This window comes from Ursus americanus, chromosome 2 (assembly GCF_024610735.1).
Source record: "Ursus americanus isolate L20-20 chromosome 2, mUrsAme1.1.p, whole genome shotgun sequence".
NCBI lineage: Eukaryota > Metazoa > Chordata > Mammalia > Carnivora > Ursidae > Ursus > Ursus americanus.
Window position 1 is genome coordinate 40884192 of NC_142128.1, and position 27270 is coordinate 40911461.

Sequence of the window (27270 nt, forward strand, 5' to 3'; positions counted from 1 at the left end):
TTAACAAGGGACACTATTCAGGTTCTCTACTTCCTAGTAAAATGCTCTTTCCTCTATCCCTCACTGAATCAGAGAAACAAAGCCAAAATAAAGGAGAAAAATAGAAAAAAAATCAGTACTAAATTCAGAGGTAGAGAAACTTATTTGCCCCCCACAAATGATCATTTTTCTTTTGAACACTACAAACAACAGGGCTTTCAGCCTGAGAACATCTGTAGAAACCAACCATTCATGCTTTCACATCCTACTGGAAGTTAGGCTTAGATCTCCTAAGTGGATGGTATCATAGTATCTATGTTAGGCGGAGCAGCTCAGAAATGAATCCCTTTTTAGTGATTATGGTTTCATATTTTGTGTTTATTGTGTGGGGAGTTGAGGGGACTGCACATTCTTACAGCTTCTGATATCAATACTTAAATAGATGCAATTAGCAAGAATGACAAAGATCTAGAAACTATGAGCCTGTTCTAGGACTCCCTCTAGCAATTTCTCTACCTCTAGCCAGATCAAGCTCCTCATGGATGATAAGAGAATATAACTTTCTTCTCCTTGATATGTAAAAACAAGATTTAGGTTTGGGACCTTACCAGGATCTGAACTTCATCAGACAGTTCCAACAAATTCCCCTCAAGCTGCCCAGAGGAACTGTTCATACAGCGGACAGTGACTCTGATACTGGTCCGACCAGCTGCTTTGGTGTGGACAACCATGGCAAAGTTATTCTCTACCGGGAGCTGTAGGAAAACCTGGAAAACAGTCAGGAATGGATTAAGAAATATTCATTAATAATCACTGTGCCCCTCCCTCTGTGTTGTAACGATAAAGAAAATGTATGCTACATCTGTATAAAAGAACTAGAGAACCAGGTATTATTTTCATAGTTATTTCTTTTCATATTCCCAGCAACACAGTCACCCCGAAAGTACACTCTGTGTATAGCACTCAACTCATTCTGGCAAGCCTCTGTGAGAGTCTCATGTTATCCTGAAGTCAATCCATTGACAGAAGAATGAAAATGAAGGAAGGGGTTTCTAAAATGGCTTCAGATAGAACTTGAATTGGGAGAAGTGAGACCATCTACTCCTGGAGTTCAGAGTGGTAGCAAGGAAGGAAGAGGACAAGAAAGGAGAGCTATTTCAGGACTATGCTCACACTAGCGGACCATCTCCCTACTGTTTCCCCACCACTCTGGCCCAGACCGTATAAGGCCATCGGGAAGGCAGGGCAAGCATTAAGACAGATGTTGGAGTAGACACCTGCCTACCTTTGGAGCACTCATTTCATGTGCTCTTTCTCCTGTCTTTTTGCTGTTCAGAGTGAGCCCTCAAGACCCTTCTTCCAGCTCTCTTGACTCACAGAGTCCCAAGTTCCAAAATCACCTTTCCCTCCTCCCCCACAGAAAAATTCCCATTTCCTTTATGCAGATCTCAATCAGTTGTCTGGAAAGAAGCTTTATGCTAAAGAACAAGTGGGTTATAATATGTTTGATCCAAGTGAATCTCTGAATGTTGACGCCACAGTGCAGGAGACCTCCGTGTGGGGCCGGCTCTGCTCACCCTGCAGGGTCTGAGGCAGGAGGAGAAACTCTGTATGTGGCTTTCAATCACTTTTCCTAAAGACAAGAGTTGGGCTTTAGATAAAGTTGGAGGAAGGGAGAAATAGGACAGATGCTCTTTTCACACAATCTCTATTTGCTAGTCAAGAAAACGAGCTGAATCCCTGTGCAGAACTCTGCCAAACAAAGTACAGTTCCATCTCTCCTCCATTCTGCGTATAAGCAGGCTCAGGGAAGCCCATAAAGATAGAAGACCCAAACACCAGAGTTTCTCTGGACTACAGATCTAGGATATTTTTAGAAGGATTACAAAGAGATTTTGTAACTTTTCTTCAGACTTCTCTTTTCTTTTTAGCTGGCTCTAGAAATACCTTATTAATTCTAGCTCCTGTAACCTCCCTGTTCCCCCCCCAAGATCTACCTCTCACTCTTTGTTCTGGTGAGCACTGAGTCATGACCTACTGGGTAACTTGGCTGCAGGTTCCTTCTTCCTAAGGATCGAAGTGGCTGCCACTGTCCCCAGACCACCTTGGGTGGGTTCTCTCAAACTGACCATCTGGTGACAATATTGTAAACTAGGTAAAGTTAGCCTGAGCATCCCCTTCCTTCCTTCCTTTCCCTCCTTTCCTTCCTCCCTCCCTTCGCATCCACTCCTTTCCTTCCTTCCTTCTTTCCTCCCTCCCTCCCTCTCTCCCTCCCTCCCTCCCTATTATTTCTGTTCTTTTCCAGGTTTCTGAGTAAGGCTTCATGCTATGTGCATTAAGACATCAAAGCTATTTTCACTTACCACAGAGCACAGGCTCACCTCAGACACTGCAGTCTCAGTGCCAGGCCACCACAATAAAGCCAATGTGCAATAAAGCAAGTCAAATAAATTTTCTTCTTTTCCAGTGCACACAAAAGTTATGTTTACACTATACGGTTAGTCTATTAGGTGTGCAACAAACAGCATTATGTCTAAAATAATGTAGGTATCTTAATTAAAAATACTTTATACTAAAAAATGCTAACCATCGTCTGAGCTTTCAGTGAATCATACTCACTGATCAATCACAGGTCACCATAACAAATAAAACAATAATGGAAAAGTTTGAAATATTGTGAGAATTATCAAAATGTGACAGAGATACAGAGTGAGCAAACGCTGTCAGAAAAATGGCACCAAGAGACCTGTGGTTGCCACAACACTTCCATCTGTAAAAACATGTAGCATCTGTGAAGCACAGTGACGTAAAGCCTAGGACACGGAAGCGTGCCTGTCTACATACTTCGTATTCATAACGTGTTACTACTCATGTAACACAAATGCTCACAAATACAATATTAAGGAAACATTGTTTTTGAGAATTCCTTCCAGCAAAGTATATTAAAAATTACATAGCATTATCTGAATACTCAAATTGAATTCTTCATATGATTTGTAGGTTTCCAGAGTTCACAGAACAAGGGGAAAAGGAGATAAAGAGTAACACTGTATAGTTTAGAAAGTGAAGTCAGTCTCAAACTTGATGAGATAAGGTAAATTTACTATCGATGTCCCTGAGATGATATAACAAACAGACACATTCATACCTCTGAATGCCTGGGTACTAGATCCAATACATCCCTTTTGCTCATGGACCAATGGAATGTGAGCCCAGGGTTGGCATTGCTGAAGGAGAAAGGGGTCTGGGTACTGGTCACTCCCATGACATAAACTGGCATCTGAAAAGAAGCAGCAGTGCTGTGCTTTATGTCCTGCCCAGCTGGCATTACCAGAGAACACCGGGAACAGAGCCACCTTACCGACCTCAGTCGCTGTGATGAGTCGAGTAGCAGCTGCAAGGATCCTAACAGCCCGTAGCTGAACCACTTCAACGTGCACTTCATCCTGCTCAACAGGTAGAAGCAAGCTCAGGCTAAAAGGGATGTCTGTGCAGTGGGCAGAGGGTGCTTATGATAACGAGTTTGTTGTTGTTTGGGCATTCAACAAAAGAATACGCCATAGATGTGTGTTTGTTCCATACACAATTCCTTAAGGATAGGGACTATGTCTTACAATAATGCCAAATACTCTGTGGGGTTTTCACTAAAGATTACATATTTACATGCTTGGTTAAGAGAATGCCAGGTAAGGGACTCAAAGGGTTTTTTCTGAGTTGCTGACACCCTCCTCATCACCACCCCACATGCCCCAATATGGTTCCCAGATAGAAAAGTGGAAGCAGAACAGAGCGAAGAACCAATACCTGGGAAAACACAATGACTTTGCCAGTATCTTCATTTACTGTCTGGATGGTGCCATGAACCACAGCTGTGCCGACTACCTTCCCTGTAACTTGCCCCCTCCTATTCACAACAGCCACAGTCTGGTTACTGATAGAGAAGTGAATGATAGATTGGGGCTGGGGGCCACCTTCAGACATTACCTGGAATTTAAACATACCAGTAAATGCCTGGAACATAGGGAGAAATCACATCTCTTTTCCCAACATTCTGTCCAAGCAATTTGACCTCTTACCCTCCCCCACTTCCCAATGGACATACCCCACATCAACTCAAATGCAGAAGAAACACAAGCACCACACATGATCTATGGGGTTCCGAGAGGTAGGTTATATCCTGTTCGTTAGGGGACAGGAAAGTGCTCATTCTTCTTCTTTATCAGATCCTGCTGTACTTGGCTAGGAGTAGACAAGAGGAGGCCAATAGGAAGAAGGGCATGCGTGTGTGTTGGGGTGGGGCAGAGCAGGGTGAAGAGAAAGGGTAAATCATATTTCCTGACTTTGAGGTCACCTGCATCATGTTAGCTGGGATCAGTGTCATCTTCTCTGGAACAAGTCTGAATGGAGGAAACACCTTGAAGGAGAAGACCAAAGAGACAACAGGGATGGACCAGAATCAATTTCGTAATAAATGATCATGCGGCTTATTCTAAAGAAAAAATCCTATACACAGACATGCATTTTACTTTATTTATAAACACACATTTTATTTATAATAGCAAAAAATTATAAATGAGAATACTTAAAAAATTATATGCCCATTCATTGGAATAAAAGTGGTCATTAAAGTTATGTTTATAATTATCTTTCTTTTTTACTTTTTTCCAAACATATATAAAAGTAGAGAGAGCAGTATAATGAACTCTCAGGTACCTATTACCCAGCTTCAACAATTGCCAACTCATGGCCAACAATGATCTTTTAATGACATAAAAAATACTTTTGATATAGGATTAGGATGAAAAAAGCAGTATGATTCATCTATGTTAAAATGAGCATGGGGAAGAAGTGAAGGATTATTAATAAGGAACGGTTGCTTCTAAGGAGTGGAATTACAGCTGATTTTCATTGTGCATCTTTATTATTTCTTTTGCTTTCCAAATTTTCTACAAGAAGTATATTACTTTTATACAGAAAAAAACCCCCTAAAACAAATCACATATTGTTTCAAGAGTTAAACAACTATCATTTTACTTAGTCAAATAATTTTTAACTTGCACAAACTGAACAGAAAAAGATGAATGAAGCTAAATAAGATGAGGTATTAATTCTGGATGAGATAATTTCCTTACCTCAATCTGGCGAGGAGCCGATGTGACTTTCCTCCCCATCTTGTCCCTGGCAACAGCCACAAGTGTGGTTTGCCCAATCGAGACAGCTCGAAGGATGTAACTTTCAGAGTATTCATCCTGTTCCTCCATTAGCCTGCAAAGACGTATGTATTTTTAGGTAAGAAAGATTTGATTTTGGGACACCCAGGTGGCTCAGTCAGTTGAGCGTCCAACTCTTGGTTTTGGCTTGGGTCCTGGTCTTGGAGCCGTTGGATGGAGCCCCCTGCCGGCTCTGCAAGGAGTCTGCTAGTTCCTCTCCCTCCCCTTAAACCCCCTCCCAAAATAAATAAATAAAATTATTAAAAAAAAAAAAAGATTTGACTTTAAGAGTAGCCAGTTATGCTTCTTTCTACGATGCATAACATTTTCTGTTCATTTTAACTCTAATTAAAGGGAACTGCCAGAAAATAAATTTCCAGAGTCAAGACAAGGTTCATGGCAATGGCAGGAAGTTCCTGAAGGCTAAATATTTGTTTAAAGGCCCCAAAGAAATAAGGGCAACATAAACATAAGACTGGCAAAATTGCAAATACTAAAGCACCTTGGAATTTCTGTATTCCACATTTGCAGAGGGGAATACCAGCACCTCTGCTTCTAGATAGATTTTTTTTTTTTTTAAAGATTTTATTTATTTGACAGAGATAGAGACAGCCAGCGAGAGAGGGAACACAGGCAGGGGGAGTGGGAGAGGGAGAAGCAGGCTCATAGCGGAACAGCCTGATGTGAGGCTCAATCCCAGAACGCTGGGATCACGCCCTGAGCAGAAGGCAGACGCTTAACCGCTGTGCCACCCAGGCGCCCCTAGATAGATTTTTGAAGGTCCTCCATCCTGAAGCACCCCAGAGGATACCAAGGAGAAGTTTCATAAAATGGAAAAAATCACAAACACGTGAGTTTATCCCTAAACAACACATCTGAGGACGTGGAAGGGGTACTTTGTAGAGAGCCGGATATGGGGAAGAGTACGGGCTGAAAGGCACTGTGACAGAAAAGGAAAGAAGAAAATGTGAAGTAACGTAGGGAGAGTGGACTCTTTTTTTTTTTTTTTTTTAAATGATTTTTTATTATATTATGTTAGTCACCATACAGTACATCCCCGGTTTCCGATGTAAGGCTCGATGATTCATTAGTTGTGTATAACACCCAGTGCACCATGCAATACGTGCCCTCCTTACTACCCATCATCGGTCTATCCCATTCCCCCACCCCCCTCCCCTCGGGAGAGTGGACTCTTGATGTTCAGCTTGGGGAGAAGGAAGTGTTGAGGCGGCACTCACGTCAGGGTGACGATGGCAGAAGCCAACTGCAGTTTAAGCTCCATGTTTCTGAAGTATTTATTTCGGAATGGGCGTTTGGAAGAGCCAAGAACCCTTACGGTTACTAACACAGTTTTACCTATTTCAACCTAGTAGTTAAAAAAAAAAGGTAATTTTAGTAGAAGTGTCTCATTCACCAAGGACAGTCTAACTCTTTGAGGGTGACAAACTTTTGTTTGTGCTGAATGCTCCTGGTCAGCCTTTCATCAAATAAACCTAACCTACATGTGCTGGTTTATCTGCTCTTCAATACTCTATTCATCTTATAACGCTGGCATGTTGTTCTTTAAGGATAGGTATTTCCATTACATCACTGAAGGTCCTGCTGCACACACAGGAGCCACACAGACTGTATAAAGTGGGGCTACAGGGCAAGATGAGGCCTGCTTCTCTGATGTGAAACTGCAAACGTTTCTCACCTTATCAATCAGATCAAGCTCCAGCTCTTGTATGTCTGACACCCTGAGGTAGGCCACTGCTGGACCCAGGAAAGCCAAGCACAGATCATAGACCTCCAAGGTGAGAAATCCAGGGTGTACTGGAACTAACTAGAAGGAAGATGGCAGCTGGGTAAGGAAGCACACATGCTCCAAACATAATCAAAGCAACTATTTTCATTCAAAGCACAAAATACAACAACTTACTTCCTTTGTGACGGGAACTGAGAGGTCACATTATATGTTTCAGGCACAGCACAACATGCACCCATAACAAATATTAACTGGTAAAGAGTAAAGTTTAAGTTGACTGAATTCAAGCAGAATCCAACATACACATGCAGCTTCTTCATTATGAACAGGGAAGGGATTTCATGAAGAAAATCCAGTCCATGTATGCTAACATCACCAGCGGGGCAGGATGCATGAAGAGAACCTGGTTTTCTGTCATGTGCTGTGGATCCTGCCCCACGTAGCAGGTACTTTCACACCCTGTACACAGTGCTGCAACCTCCCCTCCTTAAACATTATGACCAAGGTAAGTTAAATTCCTTTGACCTCTTAGAAGGAAAGGAAATACCCACATATGTTAATATAAGGTATTATTTTTATTACTAAAAGTCAACTAAAAGCAAATCCCTTGGCATACTGACTACAAAGATAGCTTAATACATTGAGTTGTCATAGCCTGGCTAAAAACACCATATACTCAGGTTATGAAGTCAACGGTACAATTAATTATCCACACAGTTCTGTGTGTTGAAATTTATAGAAATGAACCTTCTTTTCATGGAAATCTTACAATTAGAGGTCTTCTACACTGTCACAGTTCAATCAGAAACAAAAATTGCCCAGATGGAAAAAAAAAACAAAACAAGCTTGTTTTGGGTTGGAGAATCTATGAAGGTTAAAAAAAGAGGCAAATGTTACCTTTATAATATTAAGTCTGAGACATACAATGGAATTTTTCCAATCATTCTCGTAAGGGTGAACTTTGACCTGAGACTATCAACTTGGGACTATCTCTAGACCTCACCTGGATAGAGCTTTCTGCTTCCATGTAAGTGATGGTGACAATGTCCTGCTCACTGCTATTGACGAGAAAATAACCAGATCCTTCCACAAGGTTAAATATCTCCTATGGAGAGATCAGACACACAACACTCTACTCTCTTTGGTTTATAAATAATTCAGAGAAAACAAGTCCTACCTAGTTAAGGAAGAGTATGGGATTAAAAGATTAAGGTCAGTGGACTGAAGACAAACTATGATTATTACAGTATTAGTACCAAGGATATTGCACCTAATTATTATACCTGTTACATATGCTTATCAGTGATTTTCAACACATAAGTGAGTTTTTTATTGCCATACTATTAATCTTAATAACCTCATACTCTTCCCCTCCAGTTGGATCCCATTTAACTAGACCCGTCCAACTTCACCTTCACATCAGGGTGGTTATAGATGGTGGCGTTCTCAGGCAGTACAGTTACATCGTCTACTAGGAGCAGCTCCACAGCTGCAGATCTGGGCAAGCTGGAAAGCTTCTAGAAATGCACAACAACCACAAAGGTGAGTATAGACTTTTAACTCCTCAGCTGAGAGAAGATTCCAGTGTTCTTTCACATGCCAAAGATAACAGAATCAGAGATGTGCATGGTTCTCAGATTTACATTAGTTGCAAGTGATTTTTTTTTAAGTTATAAATGAAGAGCCTTAAATTTCAGTGATTTTTATTTCTTACCTCTGGACTTTTCTTCTCTGAGTAGCCCACAAAATTGACTCCAATGAGTACAGTCCCTTTTAACTGATGTACTTTAAGGACCTGATGACCTGGAGACATGTGAGAAACAATAACATGTAGAATATAAAGTGTCTCCTGAAAACCAAATTCTGTCCTAATCTTTTCCAAATGATGTTCTATTGCAGGAAGAAAAAATACTTCGTGGGGAAATACACAAGAAACAGAAAACTGAGTTTTTGTGTTGATTGCTATTATATTCCTATGTGACTCTGAGCAACCACTTTATTTCTCACTTTCTTTATTAAATGAGGGATTGGGCCAGGCAAAATCTACAATCTTTTCCAGCTCTAATGGCCTGTGGGTCCAAACACAGACTGACAAAGTGTATGGGGAAACTTTTGTTTGATTTAAAAGTTGGAGTGAGGGGGTACCTGGATGGCTCAGTCAGTTAAGTGTCTGCCTTCAGCTCAGGTCACGATCCCAGGGTCCTGGATTCGAGCCCTGCATTGGGCTCTCTGATCAGCAGGGAGTCTGCTTCTCTCTCTGCCTCTGCCCCTCCACTCCCCCACTTGTGCGCTCTCTCTCTCTCTCTCTCAAATAAATACATAAAATCTTTAAAAAAAATAAAAATTGGAGTGAAAAATAAAGATATGGCCCTTCAGGGCCTTTTGCTGTTCTAAACTGTCCTATAAATGTGAACGTCACATCTCGTCTTATTTACTTACTTTTTAGGATTTTATTTATTTATTTGAGAGAGAGCGAGCACAAGCAGAGGAGATGGAGAAGCAGGCTCCCCACCGAGCAGGGAGCCTGATGCAGGACTCAATCCCAGGACCCTGAGATCATGACTTGAGCCGAAGGCAGACACTTCAGTGAGCAAGTCACCCAGGTGTCCCTCATCTCGTCCACTTTAAACGGGTATTCCTCATTAGAACAACTCAAACTCCTTTAACTAGTATTTGAAACTTTCTATAATCCAACCCTGTTTTACCTATTCATTCTTTTGTTTTCTTTCTAAAACTTTAACATAAATCTACCACTTAAGTCAATTCTTGTTTTATCCTCAACACAACAGTATGATCATGCCTGAATCTGTGACACAGCTTCTCATGATGCTCCATCCATCCATCCATCCATCCATCCACCAACAAAGGTTTATTGAGGGACTACTACATACCAGGTACTATGCCAGGTAATTAGGATGCAAAGATGAAGAAGAAAACACAATCCTTGCCATCAAAGAAGCCTGCAGCTTTAGTATGGTGACTGCGAGGTAAGCCAAGCCCTACAATACTGTGTGGTGAGCGCTGCTCGAGCAGTAGGTACAGGGCACAGGAAGGGAATGCTTTCCTTAGAATGGTAATATAGCGGAACAGAACACTCACAGACGGCAAGAGGAACATTTCAGACCAGAGACGATGCAAGAAAAGAAAACATAAACACATGAAAGGGAAGAGGTACGAGAAGCCTTGTCGTGGCTACGGATATACAGTTGTTGAGTGGGGGTGCCCTGCTGGCTCAGCCAGAAGAGCGTGCAACTCTTGATCATGTGGTCGTAAGTTCAAGCCCCACATTGGGGGTAGAGATTACTTAAAACAATAAAACCTTAAAATTTTTTAATGAATAAATAAAGTTGTTGAGTGTGAGAAAAATGTAGGGTATACATGGGTAATAACAGCAGGTGAAGCCATAGAGGTAGGCAGGGGTTGGTATGTTAAGCTGCAACATAGAATTTTATCCTGAAAGATATGGGGAGGCCCTGAAGGCAGTGCAGTGACAGTATAGTCAGTGGTTGAGAGGATGGGCTCTGGTGTCAGAGGGCTTGCTGCCTCACGTATTTTACTGCTGTAATCTCAGAGCTTAAAACTGTCCCTAGAATACAGTAAGAACTCAATAAATGATGAATGAGCACACTGACATCATGGTGTCTCATAGTTGGGATGGGGATGACGTGAGAAAATCCATGTAATGTACTCAGTGCAGTGTTTGGCATGTCTGAGAGTTCAGTCCATAGTATCCAAAACAACTTTTTAAAAGATCTATTTATTTATTATTTAAGAGAGCGAGTGAGCAAGGGGAGAGGCAGAGGGAGAGAGAGAGAAGCAGACTCCCCCTTGAGTTCAGACCCTGATGCAGGGCTCAATCTCATGACCCTGAGATTAAGACCTGAACCAAAACCAAGAGTGGATGCTTAACTGAATGTGCCACCCAGGTGCCCCAAAACAGGAATTTTAAGAAAGAGGTTCAGATTTGTACTTTAGAAAGGTAATCTAGATAGTAGTGTGGAGGACAGTAGTGTGGAGGTCAGCCAGGAGGCTACTGCAATAACAAGGGACAGACATGATGAGGACATGGTGATGGAGTTAGAGGGAGGGATGAATCAGAAAACAGAAGTAGCACTGATTGTATCTGGTGGTTGACTGTTACAGCATGTAAGGAGCATCTCTTTCCTTGTTACCACTTTTTTTTTTTTTAAGATTTTTAAGTAATCTCTACATGTAATGTGGGGCTCGAACCCACAACCCTGAGACCAAGAGTTGCACACTCCACTGACTGAGCCAGCCAGGTGCCCCTCCTCCTTAGTTTTTACACTAAGTGTACCATATTGTTGGCATTAGAGTATTATAGTATTACATACACGAGTACCGTGTTCTCTAGCTAAGTTCTTAAGACTTGTCCTGTGGGTGAGCTCCCTGTGGGTGTGGAGAAGGCTGAATATTTCTCCTCTAGCATTTCTTATTCCATGAATGGTTACACCATCCATCCAAATGTTCATGCCAGAAACTTAAAAGTTACCCTCTGTACCTCTTTGTTCTTCACCTTTGGGATTGCTCTGTGGCAAACTTCCACGTTACGGGCCTGCAGTGAACCATGCTTGCTGGTACCCATGCCCCTGAGCAGTGCTTATCCACCCTGAGTCGGTTTTGGCAGGTGACTGGCTTTGGTGAATCAGCAAATGTGGTACAAGCAGAGGATTGAGGACTGATGACATGTGATGGCTTGCTGCTCTCTCAGAACTCCTGCTGGTGCCTCTGGTCCCTCTGTAAGATTCACTCACCTTATTCTTCTGCTCACTCTGTCTCCCCTTTCTGTGGTCTCAGCATAAATGTTACTTTCTTGGGCAGCCTTCTCTGTTCTAAACTAGGTTAGGTTTTCTGCTATAACTCTTCAGGCACCCAATATTTGTCCTTCAAAACACCTAACAACTGTAATATTTAAAGTCTATGAGGGGGTCACCTAGGTGGCTCAGTTGGTTAAGAATCTGACTCTTGGTTTTGGCTCAGGTCTTGAGATCAAGGTCATGAGATTGAGCCTCACATTGGGCTCCGTACTCAGCAGGGAAACTGCTTGAGAGTCTCTATCTTCCCCTCCCTCTGCCCCTCCCCTCCTCTAAAATAAATATATAAATAAATGAAATCTTAAAAAAGATTTATATAAAGTCTATAAGGGCAGAGGCCATGACTATCTCATGTACCATTCCATCTTCAGGTGCCTAGTACAGGGTCTTATATGTAGCAGTCACTCAATGAGTATTTTCTAATGAATAAATGAAATTTTCATAATATTAGGCAAATAATAGGCAATAAATACATTAAAAAATTAATTTTATGTTCTTACGAGAAACATTGGATCCTAGACCATGCCTCTGCAATCAAGAAATCTATATGTATGTTTGCTAAAACATACAATGATCAAAAATGAAGAGAGATATGACAAAATTTGAAATAAACTGTCACCAAGGGAAATACTTAGCGCAGAAACACTTAGCAGATATGTAAAAGCATTTGTAAGTCACCATAATACCATGTAGCCGAGTCTGCCCACTGCCATCATCCTTTGCTACCATCTCCACTGAATTATAATCTTCGAAATGAGCTAGTGTTTCATTTGAGGATTTCCATTCCAGCATTAGTGAACTGAAATTATCAAACTTTCTCCTGTGTTGATCAAACACTGCCAGTTCCAGAACTGTGTCCCTCAGGCTTGATACAGGAATCTGCATTCAAAAAAAAAAAAAAAAAAAAGAGGGGCGCCTAGGTGGGTCAGTCAGTTAAGCATCTGCCTTCAGCTCAGGTCATGATCTCGGGGTCCTGGGCAAGAAGAGTCCAGCATCGGGCTCCCTGCTCAGGGGGGAGTCTGCTTCTCCCTCTGCCTCTCCCCTGCTTGTGCATGCTCTCTCTGTGTCAAATAAATAAATAAAATCTTTAAACAAAATAAAAAAATAAGAAAGAAACAAACAATAGCTTAGGAGGCAGTGAGATACCCCTGAAGCTACAGCTCATGTTTATTCCATTCTTTTTTCTTTGACAATTATTTTTTAAGGTTTATTTTTTTATTTGTGGGGGGAGGGGCAGAGGTAGAGGGGAAGAGAGAATCTCAAGCAGACTCCTTGCTGAGCACAGAGCCCTGCATGGTGCTCAATTTCATGACCTTGAGATCATGACCTGAGCTGAAACCAAGAGTTGGATGCTCAACCAACTGACCCACCCAGGAGCCCCTCTTTGATAATTTTCAGACCTAGAGATAGGTTGAAAGAATAGTATGAGTACACACACCTCAACTGGATCCACCATTTGCCTTATCTTTCTCTCCCTCTACTTCCCCCCCATTTGTATTTTTTTTTTTTTTACTAAATGATGTAGGCATGACACTTTACCTGTAAATATTTTAGCAGGCATTCCTATGTATGAAAACATTCTAAGTAACAAAAATAATATTATCACACATAAGAATATTAATTCAATACTATCTAATATACAATTTTCCCCAAATGACCCTCAAAATATTTTTATACTTATTTTTTATTTCGGACCTAGATTTGATATTTATATATATAATTTATATTTATATTATATATATTTATATTTATATTATATATAGAAAATAAATGTTCTTGGACAGGATGACTAGGATGACTCAACATCATAAAAATTTCAGTTGTTCTGAATTTATATAAAAATTTAATATAATCCCCCCCAAAATAGCTGGAATTGAGGAAATTGATATCCAACAATTAGCTGATCCCAAAGCTAACCAAGCAGAGACTTCAGTGGCCACAGAGGACAAAGAATACAGACATTATATAACTAGTTTAGGAAAGGTCACTGAACAGCTACAACTACCACAACAAAAAACACCACAAAACCTAGTGAGGGGAACAATACGATTTCAGAATTGCTAGATTATGTTATTTGTCAAGTTTTGGGGCGCCTGGGTGGCTCAGTCCATTAAGCATTTGCCTTCAGCTCAGATCATCATCCCAAGGTCTTGGTATTTGCCCCGAATCAGGATCCCTGCTCCACAGGGAGATTGCTTCTCCCTCTCTCTGTCTGCTGCTCTCCCTGCTTGTGAGCATGCACGTGCTCTATCAAATAAATAAAATCTGAAAAAAAGGTCAAGTTTTCAACAAAACATTATTAGAAATGCAAAGAAACAAGAAAGTAGGAGCGCCTGGGTGGCTCAGTCAGTTAAGCATCTACCTTCCGCTCTGGTCATGATCCTGGGGTCTTGGGATGGAGCCCCATGTCGGGCTCCCTGCTCAGTGGGGAGCCTCCTTCTCTCTCTCCCTCTGCCTGCTGCCTGCTTGTGCTCTCTCTCAAATAAATAAATAAAAATCTTTAAAAAAAAAAGAAAGAAACAAGAAACTGTGGCCCATACCCAGGAAAAAAGCAGTTAATAGAAACTGTCCCGGGGTGCCTGGGTGGTTCAGTTGGTTAAGCAGCTGCCTCCGTCTCAGGTTGTGATCTCAGGGTCCTAGGATTGAGCCCTGCATCAGGCTTCCTGCTTAGCAGGGAGACTGCTTCTCCCTCTCCATCTCTACTCTCTCTCTCTTTCTCGCTCTCTGTATAAATAAAATCTAAAAAAAAAAAAAAAAAAAGGAAACTACCCCTGCAGATGCTCCGACACTGGACTTACTAGACAATGACTTTTAATCAACTATTTTGTTCAAAGAACTAAAGAAACTCATGTTTAAATAACTAAAGGAAAGTATGAAAACAATGTCTTAGCATATAGAGAATATCAATAAAGAACCAAAAATAAATTTTGAAGTTGGAAAGTATAATAACTGAAATGAAAAATTCACTAGAGGAACTAAACAGCAGATCTGAACAGGCAGAAGAAAACAGGTCAGCTGAGATTATCCAGTCTGATGAACAGAAAGAAAAAAGAATGAAGAAAAATGAATAGCATCAGAGACCCATAGGACACCACTGAGTGTTATCAATATATGAAAAATGAGAGTCTTACAAGGAAAAGAGAGAAAAAAAAGAGGAAGAAATGATATTTGAAGAAATAATGGCTGGAAACTTCCCAAATTGATGAAAAATATTAAACATCCAAGAAACACAAAGAACTCCATGTAGGATAAATTCAAAGAGATGTGCATCTAGACACGTCATAACCAAAGTCAAAGAGAAAGAGAATCATAAAAGCAGAAAGAGAGAACAACATGAGATTAACACCTAATTTTTTATCATAAACCATGGAAGACGTAACAAAAGAAAAAGACTGCCAACGAAGAATTCTCTATTGAGCACAATAATCCTTCAAAAATGAAGGAGAGGACACCTGGGTGGCTCAGTCAGTTAAGCATCTGCCTTCAGCTCAGGTCATGATCTCAGGGTCCTGAGATCGAGCCCTACACTGGACTCTCTGCTCAGTGGGGAGTCTGCCTCTCCTACTCCCTCTCCCTCTGTGCTCTCTCTCATTCTCAAATAAATAAATAAATAAAATCTTTTAAAAAAATGAAGGAGAAATTAAGACATTCCTAGATCTAACAAAACCAGAGAGGATTTGTTGCTACTAAACCTGCCTACAAGAATGAAAAGGGGGTCCTTCAGGCTGAAATAAAAGGTCACTAGACAGTAACCTGAATCCCCATGAAGGAACAAATAAAGACCCTGATAAAGATAACTACATAGATAAATATGCAAGACAGCATAAATGTACTTTTGCTTGTAATTCTTTTTTTCTCCTGCCTGATTTTAAAGACAAATGGATAGGGGCGCCTGGGTGGCACAGTGGTTAAGCGTCTGCCTTCGGCTCAGGGCGTGATCCCGGCGTTCTGGGATCGAGCCCCACATCAGGCTCCTCCGCTATGAGCCTGCTTCTTCCTCTCCCACTCCCCCTGCTTGTGTTCCCTCTCTCGCTGGCTGTCTCTATCTCTGTCAAATAAATAAATAAAATCTTTTAAAAAAAATAAAGACAAATGGATAAAGCACTAATTATAAATCTGTTTGATGGGCATGCATGTATAAAGATTATGACAATGACAGCACAAAGGAAGGGGAAGAAATGGCGTTTAATAGGAACAAAGGTTTTGTACACTACTGAAATTAAGTTGGTATTATTCCAAACTAGATTGTTAAATATTAAGATGTTAATTGTATTCCCTAGAGTAACAACAAATAACTCGATATAAAATAGCAAAAGGATGAGAGAATTAAAATGTTACACTAGAAAAATTTACTTAACACAAAAGGAAGTGAAGGAAAAGAGGAACAAAAAAGGCATATGACAAATAGCAAAAAGACAGGTGTAAATCCAACCTAATCATTTAATTACATTAAATGTAAATCCATGATCCAACTTTATGCTGTGACAAGACACACACTTTGGATTCAAAGACCAAAGAGTCAAAATACAAAGATGGAAAAAAAAAAAAAAAAGATATGCCCTACAAACAGTAACCAAAAGAGAGCTAGAGTGGTTATACTAGGATCAGAAAAAGACTTTAAGACAAAAATTGTCACTAGAGACAAAGAAGGACATTTTGAATGATAAAAGAACATTATATAATAAAGAAATTGTCTGGCCTTTGTCCTCAGTTTCTATGAATTAACCCCTAAACCCTTGGAATTTCCTGAGTAACAGGAATGTAACCATTATTCATGGTGGGCTTCACAGACCACACCTGAGTTTATTTATACTGAGATGATTCAGGACGGATGTTGGTCAGGCCAGAAAAACCAACCAAACCACGTGACTAGAGAGATGGGGCTGAGCCAGGTGATATCAACCCAACTTTTGGGGAGGGAAGGGGAGTTGAAGTGAGTTCAACCATGTGCTCAATGATTTAATCAATCATATTTATGTAATAAAGCCCCATACAAATTCTGGACACCAAAGCTCAGTGGAGCCTCCTGGCTGGTGAACACATCAATGTGTTCCATCTGATGTGTCACACACAATCCTGATTCCATGGGTAGAGGGCACAGAAGCTCCAGATCTGGGGCCCTCTCACACTCTCCCTATGTGTCTCTTCATCTCACAGGTCCCGACTTGTATCCTTTATAATAAAGCTGTACCTGTGAGTCATTCTAACAAATTACTGAACCTGAAGTGACTGTGGAATCCTCAAATTTATAGCCAGTTGCTTAGAAATGTGGGTGGCCTGTGGATCCCTGAACCTGTGGCTGGCATCTGAAGTGAGGGCAGTTTTATTGGGAACTGTACCCTTAAAATTGTGCAGTTTGGGCAAACTCCAGGTAGTGTCAGAATTGCATTGTGGTGTTACAAAAGGACAATATATCAAAAAGATATGACAATTATAAATGCATACGCACCTAATAACAGAACCCCAAAACACATGAAGCAAAACTGACAGAATTTAAGGGAGAAATAGACAATTCAACAATAACAGTCAGAGACTTCAATACCACTTTAAATAATGGACAGAACAAATAGAAGATCAAAAAGGAAACAGAAAAATTGAATAATACCATAAACCAAATAGACCTAACAGACATCTATAGAACACCTCACCCAACACCAGAATATACTCTTCTCAAGCGTACATGAAATATCCTCCAGGATAGGCCCTATGTACGGACACAAAACAAGCCTGAAAACATTTTATAAACAAATATATTTATATGAGGTCCATATAATATTAATATATAAATTCAAAAGGATTTAAATCATAAAGTATGTTTTCTAATCACAATAGAATTAGAAATCAACAACAGGGGGCGCCTGGGTGGCACAGCGGTTAAGCGTCTGCCTTCGGCTCAGGGCGTGATCCCGGCGTTATGGGATCAAGCCCCACATCAGGCTCCTCCGCTATGAGCCTGCTTCTTCCTCTCCCACTCCCCCTGCTTGTGTTCCCTCTCTCGCTGGCTGTCTCTATCTCTGTCAAATAAATAAAATCTTTAAAAAAAAAAAAGAAATCAACAACAGAAGGAAATTTGGGATATTCACAAATGTGTGGAAATTAAACAACACACTCCTAAATAAGCAATGGGTCAAAGAAGAAATCAAAGGTAAATTAGAAAACATGTTGAGACAAATGAAAATAAAACTCAACATATCAAAACTTAAGGGATTCAGTAAAAGTAATGCTTAGTGGAAAACTTAGAACTGCAAATATCTATATTAAAAAAGAAGAACAATCTCAAATCAATAACCTAAACTTCCACTTTGAGAAACTAGAAAAAAGAAGAAGCTAAATTCAAACCAAGCAGAAGGAAGGAAATAATAATGAGTACAGCAAAAATAAATGATATAGAAAAACAACAGAAAAAAAACTAAACCAAAAACTGATTCTTTGAGAAGATCAACAATATTGACAAGCCTTTAGCTGGAATGATGAAGAAAGAGAGAACTCAGTTTACTAAAATCAGGAATGAAAGGAGGGACATTAGTGCTATCCTTACAGAAATAAGAAGGGTTATATAGGATTACTGTGAACAACTGTAAGCCTACAAGTTAGATAACCTAGATGAAATGGAAAAACTCTGCATATACGAACAACCAAAAGTGACTCCAGAAGAAATAGATGCTCCAGTTAGTGGAGCATCTGACTTTTTTTCAGCACAAGTCATGATCTTGGGATCCTGGGACGGAGTACTGCGTTGGGCTTGCCGCTCAGCAGGGAGTCTGCTTGTCTCCCTCTCCCTCTGCCTTTCCTCCCGCTCATACTCGCTTGCTCTCTCTCTCTAAAATAAATAAATAAAACTTTTTTTAAGTTTTTTAAAAATTTTATTTATTTATTTGACAGAAAGATAGTGACAGCCAGAGAGCCACAAGCAGGGGAATGGAAAGGGAGAAGCAGGCTCCCCACTTAGCAGGGAGCCTGATATGGGGCTCAATCCCAGGACCCTGCCTGAGCCAAAGGCAGATGCTTAACTGACTGTGCACCCAGGCACCCCAAATAAATAAATCTTAAAAAAAAAAAAAAAGAATAGCCAAAACAATCTTGAAAATGAAGATCAGAGTTGGAGAACACACTTCCCAATTTCAAAACTTACTACAAAGCTATGGTAATCAAGGCAGTATGCTACTGGCATAAAGACGTATAAATTAATAAAAGAGATTTGAGAATCCAGAAATAAATCCTCACATTTATGGTTAATAGATTTTTTTTAACAAGAGTGCCAAGACAATTCGGAGAGTAAGAATAACCTTTTTAACAAATGATGCTGGATCAACTGGATTACCTACATGCAAAAGAATGAAGGTACATTCCAACCTCACACTATAAACAAAAATTAACTCAAAATGGAGTAGGGCCAAAATGTAAGGACTAAAACTATAAAATATACTCTTAAAAGAAGTCAAAGGTATGAATATATGTGCCCTTGGATTAGGCAATTGTTTCTTAGATATGACATCAAAAGTACAACCACCACCAACAATAAAATAAATTGCACATCACTAAACAAAAACTTTTGTGCTTCAAAAGACACAATCCAGAAAGTGAAAGCAACCCACAAAATGGGAGAAAGTTTTTGCAAATCTTATCTCTGAAAAGAGACTTGTACTTAGATATATGAAAAACTCATACAACGTAATAACAAAAAGATAAATAACCTTATTAAAAATTGACAAAAAAGGGGCGCCTGGGTGGCTCAGTCGTTTAAGTGTCTGCCTTCAGCTCATGTCATGATCTCAGGGTCCTAGGATCAAGACCCACATCAGGCTCCCTGCTCAGTGGGGAGTCTGCTTCTCCCTCTCTGCCCTTCCCCCCGCTCTTTCTCGCTCTCAATAAAATCTTTTTCAAAATTGACAAAAGATCTGAATTAACATTTCTCCAAAGAAGATATACAAATGGCCAATAAGCACACAAAAAGGTGCACAACATCATTAGTCACTAGAAAACATAAAACCACCATGAGATAGTACTGCTCACTCAGCAGGAAGGTTATAATCAATGACAGACAATAACAAATGTTGGAAAGGATGTGGAGAAGTTGGAATTCTCATCCCTTGCTTATGGAAGTGTAAAATGGTGTGGCTGCTCTAGAAAACAGCTGGCAGCTCTTCAAAAGGCTAAGCACTGAGTTACCATAGTCCAAGAAATTCCATCTCTATATAGAAACTCGGAAGAATTGAAAACATGTCCATACAAAAATTTGTGCATGAATGTTCATGGCACTATCATTCTTCTATAATAGCCAAAAAGTGGGAACCACCCATATATCCATCAACTGATAAATGGCCAAAATGTAGTATATCTCTACAATGGTATATTATGAAGCCATAAAAAAGAATGCAGTACTCACTGATGCTACAAGATGGAAGAATCTTGAAAACATGCTAAATGAAAGAAGCTAGATACAAAAGCCACATATTATATGATTCCATTTATATGAAATGTACAGGACAAGCAAATCTATAGAGACATATAGTGGTTTCCAGGGGCTGGGGTGGGGGGATGGGGAGTGACTGCTACCGGGTGTCCATTTCTTTTTGGGGAAATGAAAATATTCTGATGGACCATGGTGATGGCTGCAAAACTCTTACTTGTACACTTTTTAAAAAAGATTTTATTTATTTACTTGAGAGAGAGCAAGCAAGAGAGAGAGAGTGAGCACAAGCTGGGGGAGAGGGAGAGAGAGAAGCAGGCTCCCTACTGAGCAGAGAGCCCAATGCGGGGCTTGATCCGAGGACCCTGGGATCACGACCTGAGCCGAAGGCGGACCCTTAACTGATTGAGCCACCCAGGCATCCCTTATTTGTACACTTTTAAAAGAGTGAATTTTACAGCATGGAAATTGTACTTAATTATTACAAAAATAAATTCTAAAGTATGGGGAATTATGTCTGTAAATTACTCCTGAATGGCTCCAGGAAAAAAAATTTCTTGCAATTTTTTTAAAGATTTTATTTATTTATTTGAGAGACAGAGAGAGAGAGCGCGTGCACATGCACGTGAATGAGCTAGGGAGAGGGGTGGAGGGAGAGGAAGAGAGAGAATCCCAACCAGACTCCTTGCTGAGCATAGAGCCCAATGTAGGGCTTGATCCCATGACCCTGAGATCAGACCTGAGCCAAAACCAAGAGTCAGACACTCAACCAATTGAGCCACCCAGGTGCCCCTTTTCTTGCAATTTTCTAAAACTTTACATTATTTCAAATGAAAAAAGTGACATTGAATGACAATTATATGGATAACTTTTATTCTGCTCTATCTAAGTCCTTTTTCAAAAAGCAAATCATTTATAGGGGCACCTGGGTGACGCAGTCGGTTGAGTGTCCGACTCTTGGTTTTGGCTCAGGTCTGACCTCAGGGTTGTGGGATGGAGTCCCGTATTGGGCTCCATGCTCAGCTCTGAGTCCGCCTGAGTTTCTCTCTCCCTCTTCCCCTCCCCCTCCCCCCATGCTCTTTCTCTCTGAACTAAAAATATCTTTTTAAAAGAAGTACATCATTTATAAACTTCAAGTAATACTTCATGTGGAATTTAGTTCTGAAAAAAATGAGTTCCTAACCTGTACATCTCATATTCTTGTTCTTTTATAATAAAAAGACAGAATAGTATAAAACTTAATAACATGTGCTTTGGAGTTGAACAGGATGTGCTATTTTCTAGCTTTATGCTTTTGAAGAAATTACTCAACCTCTAGGAGTCTCAGTTTCTCCATCTGTAAAACAGGAATAATTGATTGTTCTGTTCTACATAGGCTAAGAAAGGACTTTGATTCTCCTAAGCTTGTAATTAAAGTCTACCTCATTTACTATACAGTCTGACGTTCTAGTTTCTAGGTTAGAAAACTCTTTTATTCCTTAATCCCTACTAGTCATATTATTGCTTATCATTATTCTTCACGGTGGGTTTAGAGTAGAAATAAATTCTATTATTTACCAATAATGCCAATAAAAGATCTGGAAGTTTAAAGACATCTCCACTGTTTATTGCCATAATTACGAGATATGTCCCTACGTACAGTAAGCAAACTAAGTTGCTAAGTGTCACTAAGTATAGCCAATTCTAACCTAGTTTAATTATCTCTTTACACTGTCAGAGAATGAATAACAAATAAATGTTTCCTCCACTTTAATAAGACAAAAGCCGTATTTTAGACCATTTATCTCTAAGGTGTGGAAGACAAAAGTACCAAGTTAGATGGAAACACTGTACTTACCAGTTGTTTGTTGTGCTGTGGCAGAGGGCATGGCTGGGCACCAGGTGGCACTCTGTACACTGGGGTTACTGACATGCTGGCAGGGTGGGCACACATGAAGCGTACCTGCACAGCCTCGACAGCTGGACTAGGGTTCAGGACACCTGGGTGATTTCCAATTCGGAATGTCAGAGCCTTTAAGGAAAGAACAGAGCAAGAGGCAACTGTGGGTAGACACTTGATGTCAGTTGTTCCAACGTACACATGTCAGAATTACTCAAACCCCAGTATAGGATCCCTTTGGACACAATCATCATAGTTCTTAATCATGTGGCTAAGAGAAACAAGGGTATCATGGAAATTTATAAACAAAGGGAATATTAAAAAATCTAATTCTGACCAACTACTTCAGTCTTTTTCTCCACCAAATCTTTTGTTATCAGTTGGTAAAAAGTGGAAAAAATATTTTGTGTTTCGACCTTTCTCTGGTAGAAGCACCAAATGAGTAACAGAATGTGGGGACAGAAGACAAGAGGACCCCACAGGGATGAGGACTCTGCCACTCCTGACAGCCAGCCACATACACAACAAAGTTCACAAGACACGTTGGAAAGAAGCTCAGCTCTTCTTAAGTTAAAATCATACATCGATTCCTTGTGGGCTGGTTACAGAGTCATACACTGAATTCTCAACCCTAGTCAAACCGCAAACTTTTGTCACTGGTTTGACAGAAGCAGGGCACAGCTGGGAGTGGATCTGCCACCACCTCTAAAATAATAAAACTAATTCAACTGATAAAGGGCAACACACTTAGTATCTTATCTGCACAGATCTAACTAGTTCTTCAAAATTGCTCACCACTCACAATTGCTAATCCATCAAAACTGCTAACAGATGACGCTTCAACTTTCCCTTCCTTGCATTTTTTGGAGGTGGGAAACCATATATTCTCTAGTCTAGACAACAAGCAAATGAATTATAGCGATAAAGTGACTGAAATAAGTTCATTACTACAAAAGGATCTTGAACCATTTAGTGGACTGTTAGAATTCTCAGATGAGTGAAATCTTTGAGTACATTTAAAGAATAGTAAAGTTAAAAAAAAACCTTTAATCAATAGTTAGAATTTTCCTATGTTAAATAACTAGAATTTAAATAAAAACTTGGAAGGAAAAAAAGAATTTTCCTATTGAGTCTATAAATAAAATCCATTAGAATCTGAAAAGGAATGGCTAGAAGTACAAAAGATTTGGGGTATTACTGCTAAAAGAAACGTTAGAAAAAGATGATTTTCCTACTTACTTGTTCCCCTAAATCCAGGCACAAGACCCGGTAGATGTACTGGTTCTGTTTTCTCTTAGCTGGCAGCCGGACTTGTGTTAATTCAATTTTCTCTGTCTTCTCCATGCTCAACTCCAAAAAGAATCGGGAGGGCTCCAAGATCCATGGACGGGGGCCCCCTTCAAACACCATTTCCTTCGCAGACTGCCACGTCACCAATGCCACTTCCACAGGGTTTACAGCCTGATGACATTCAAAGAAATGAATTCTTGATTGGTGAGGGAACTCAACAGTTTTCTAAAGTGAAAACTGGGTGACTGCTGAAAATGACTTTAGACTTTATTTCCACATCAGGAGCCATGTACACGATGCCTTTCACTTGGGTGCTTCTCAACCTCTATATTCATTTAGACCCTATCATTCAGGCCTAACTTATGTGTCACCTTACCCATTAATATCCAATCATTCCAGACTACAGCCACTTCCACATGCTCTAAGTTCCGGCAATACTCACCTCTACCATTTATTTGTACACTAGTTCATCCACTAATGCTGTTTGAATGTGTCAAATGTTTCACATGTGAGAGTGTATTAATTCTTCTTATGCTTTCTAGTTATGTAAAATTATTCAGAGAGGAGAGTATCTTCTACCTAAATTTTAAAAGAGAATGTCTCCTCCTTAGTGGATTTAGTACAATGTTGGGCACATAAAAGGTATTGAACAAGTAGCTGTATAAGCATTTTATTATTTTTTTTAATTTTTTTTTAAAGATTTTATTTATTTATTTGACAGAGATAGATAGAGACAGCCAGCGAGAGAGGGAACACAGCAGGGGGAGCGGGAGAGGAAGAAGCAGGCTCATAGCGGAAGAGCCTGATGTGGGGCTCGATCCCACAACACCGGGATCACACCCTGAGCCAAAGGCAGGCGCTTAACCGCTGTGCCACCCAGGCGCCCTGTATAAGCATTTTAAATGGATATATATTTTTTAAATCTGAGTATAGTTGACACACACTGTCACATTGGTTTCACATGTACAACACACAGGTTGGACATCCATGTTATGCTGTGCTCAGAAGTGTAGCTACCATCTGTCCCCATACCACACTATTATAGTACCATTATGTTCCCTACGTCGTAAATTTATTCCCATGACTTTTCATTCCATAACCAGAAGCCTGTATTTCCCATTCCTCTTCACCCATGTTGCCTATCCACCCCCACCAATTTGGCAACCATCAGTTTGTTCTCTGTATTGATAAGACTGATTGTGCTTTTTGTTTATTTATTCATTTACTTTGTTTTTTAGATACAACATATGAGTGAAATTGTATAGAATCATTTGTCTTTCTCAGTCTGACTTATTTCACTTATCATAATACCCTCTAGGTCCATCCATGTTGGCACAATGGTATGATCTCATCTTTTTATGGCTGTGTAATATTCCTGTGCATCTGTGTGTACATACACATCACATCTTCCTTACCCATTCATATTTTGGTGGACACTTGGGTTGCTTCCATATCTTGGCTATTGTAAACAATGCTTCAATAAACATAGGGGTGCATATATCTTCTCAGATTAGTGTTTTCATTTTCTTTAAATACCCAGTAGTGGAATTACTGGATCATGAGATAGTTCTATTTTTAGTTTTATGAGGAACCTCAATATTGTCTTCCAGAGTGGCTGCACCAATTTACAGTCCCACCAACAGTGCACAAGTGTTCCTTTTTCTCCACATCCTCACTAACACTTGCTGTTTCTTCTCTTACTTATTTTAGCCATTCTGACAGGTATGAAGCGATCTCTCATCGTGGCTTTGATCTCCATTTCCCTGATGATGAATGATGTTGAACATCTTTTCATGTGTCTGCTGGCCATCTGTATGTCTTCTTTGGAAAAATGTATCTTCAGGTTCTCTGCCCATTTTTTAATCGAACTTAGTTTTTTTAGTGTTGAGGTATATAAATTCTTTAAATATTTTGGATATTAACCCTTCATCAGATACATCATTTGCAAATATCCTCTCCTATTTCATAGATTACCTTTTGTTTTGTTGGTGGTTTCCTTCACTGTGCAAAAGCTTTTTATTTTGATGTAGTCCCAATAGTTTTTTTTCTTTTGTTCTCTTGCCTCAGGAGACATCTAGAAAAATGTTCAATGTCATTGGCTGACGTCAGAGAAATTACTACCTATGCTCTCTTCTAGGATTTTTATGGTTTAAGGTCTCACATTTATTTCTGTGTATGGTGTTAGACAGTGGTCCAGTTTCATTCTTTGGCATGCAGCTGTCCAGCTTTCCCAGCACCATCTATTAAAGAGATTGTCCTGGGGCGCCTGGGTGGTGCAGTCGTTAGGCGTCTGCCTTCGGCTCAGGGCGTGATCCTGGGATTCTGGGATCGAGCCCCACATCAGGCTTCTCTGCTAGGAGCCTGCTTCTTCCTCTCCCACTCCCCCTGCTTGTGTTCCCTCTCTCGATGGCTGTCTCTCTCTCTGTCAAATAAATAAATAAAATCTTTAAAAAAATAAAATAAAAATAAAGAGATTGTCCTTTCCCCACTGTATATTCTTGCCTTTTTTTTTTAAAGATTTTATTTATTTATTTGACAGAGAGACAGCGAGAGAGGGACCACAAGCAAGGGGAGCGGGAGAGGGAAAAGCAGGCTTCCCGCTGAGCAGGGACCCCGACACAGGGCTCAATCCCAGGACCCTGGGATCATGACCTGAACTGAAGGCAGATGCTTAACTGACTAAGCCACCCAGGTGCCCCAATTCTTGTCTCCTTTGTTGAAGATTAACTGACCGTATAATCATGGGTTCATTTTTGGGATCTCTAGTCTGTTCCATTGATCTATGTGTCTGTTTTTTAGTCAGTACCATACTGTTTGAATTACTACAGCTTTGTAGCATATCTTGAAATCTGGAATTGTGATACTTCCAAGCTTTGTTCTTCTTTTTCAGCATTGCTTTGGCTCTGGGGTCTTCTGCGGTTCCATACAAATTTTAGTATTATTTGTTCTGGTTTTGTAAAAAATGCTGTTGGTATTTTGATAGGGATTGCATTGAATCTATAGATTATTTGGGCTAATATGGACATTTTAACAATATTAATTCTTCCAATCCATGAGCATGGAATATCTTTCCATTTGTTTGTGTCATCTTCAATTACTTTCATCAATGTTTTATATTTTTCAGAGTACAGGTATTTCACTTCCTTGGTTAAATTTATTCCTAGGTATTTTATCCTTTCTGGTGTAATTGTAAATGGTGTTATTTTCTTAATTTCTTTCTGCTACTTCATTATTAGTGTATAGAAACACCAGTGATTTCTGGGTATTAATTTTGTATCCTGCAACTTTACTAATTCATTTATTACTTCTAGTATATTTTGGTGGAGTGTTTAGGATTTGCTATGTGTAGTATCAGGTCTATCTGCAAAAAGTGATAGTTTAACTTTTTTACCAATACGCAAGCCTCTTGTTTCTTTTTCTTGTCTTACTGCTATGGCTAGGACTTCTAATATGATGTTGAATGAAAGTGGTAAGAGTGGGTATCCTTGTCTTTCTCTGCTCTTAGAGAAAAAGCTGTTTTTCTCCATTGAGTATGATGTTAGCTGTAGCTTTATCATATGTGGCCCTTATTATGTTGAGGTATGTTACCTCTAAACCCACTTTGTTGAGAGTTTTTATCATTAATAGATGTTGAATTTCACCAAATGCTTTTTCTGCATCTGTTCAGATAATCATGATTTTTATCATTTGTTTTGTTGAGTGGTATATCACATTGATTGATTTGTGAATATTGAACCATCCTTGCTTTCCTGGAGTAAATCCCATTTGATTGCGGTGAATGATTCTTTTAATGTATTGTATGTGGTTTGCTAATATTTTGTTGGAGACTTTTGCAGGTATGTTCATCAGTGATATTGGCCTATAGCTTTCTTTCTTTATGGTGTCGTCTAGTTTTGGTATCAGGGTAATGCTGGCCTTGTAGG

At 39.8% G+C, this 27270-nt stretch overlaps 1 protein-coding gene across 1 annotated transcript in view; it reads right to left on the bottom strand.

Moving 5' to 3' along the window:
- NUP210L (nucleoporin 210 like) overlaps positions 1-27270 on the bottom strand; it is a 74771-nt gene that overhangs the window by 18381 nt on the left and 29120 nt on the right. Inside the window, exons 16-29 of the mRNA XM_087865854.1 lie at positions 23297-23518; positions 22016-22189; positions 12455-12647; positions 8651-8739; positions 8349-8453; positions 7940-8041; positions 6886-7014; positions 6428-6555; positions 5112-5244; positions 4331-4393; positions 3784-3963; positions 3345-3425; positions 3128-3259; positions 588-746 (exon numbers count right to left, since the gene is read on the bottom strand). Of these exons, the coding sequence (XP_087721980.1) occupies positions 588-746; positions 3128-3259; positions 3345-3425; positions 3784-3963; positions 4331-4393; positions 5112-5244; positions 6428-6555; positions 6886-7014; positions 7940-8041; positions 8349-8453; positions 8651-8739; positions 12455-12647; positions 22016-22189; positions 23297-23518 (1890 nt within the window). The remainder of the gene's footprint in view (positions 1-587; positions 747-3127; positions 3260-3344; positions 3426-3783; positions 3964-4330; positions 4394-5111; positions 5245-6427; positions 6556-6885; positions 7015-7939; positions 8042-8348; positions 8454-8650; positions 8740-12454; positions 12648-22015; positions 22190-23296; positions 23519-27270) is intronic.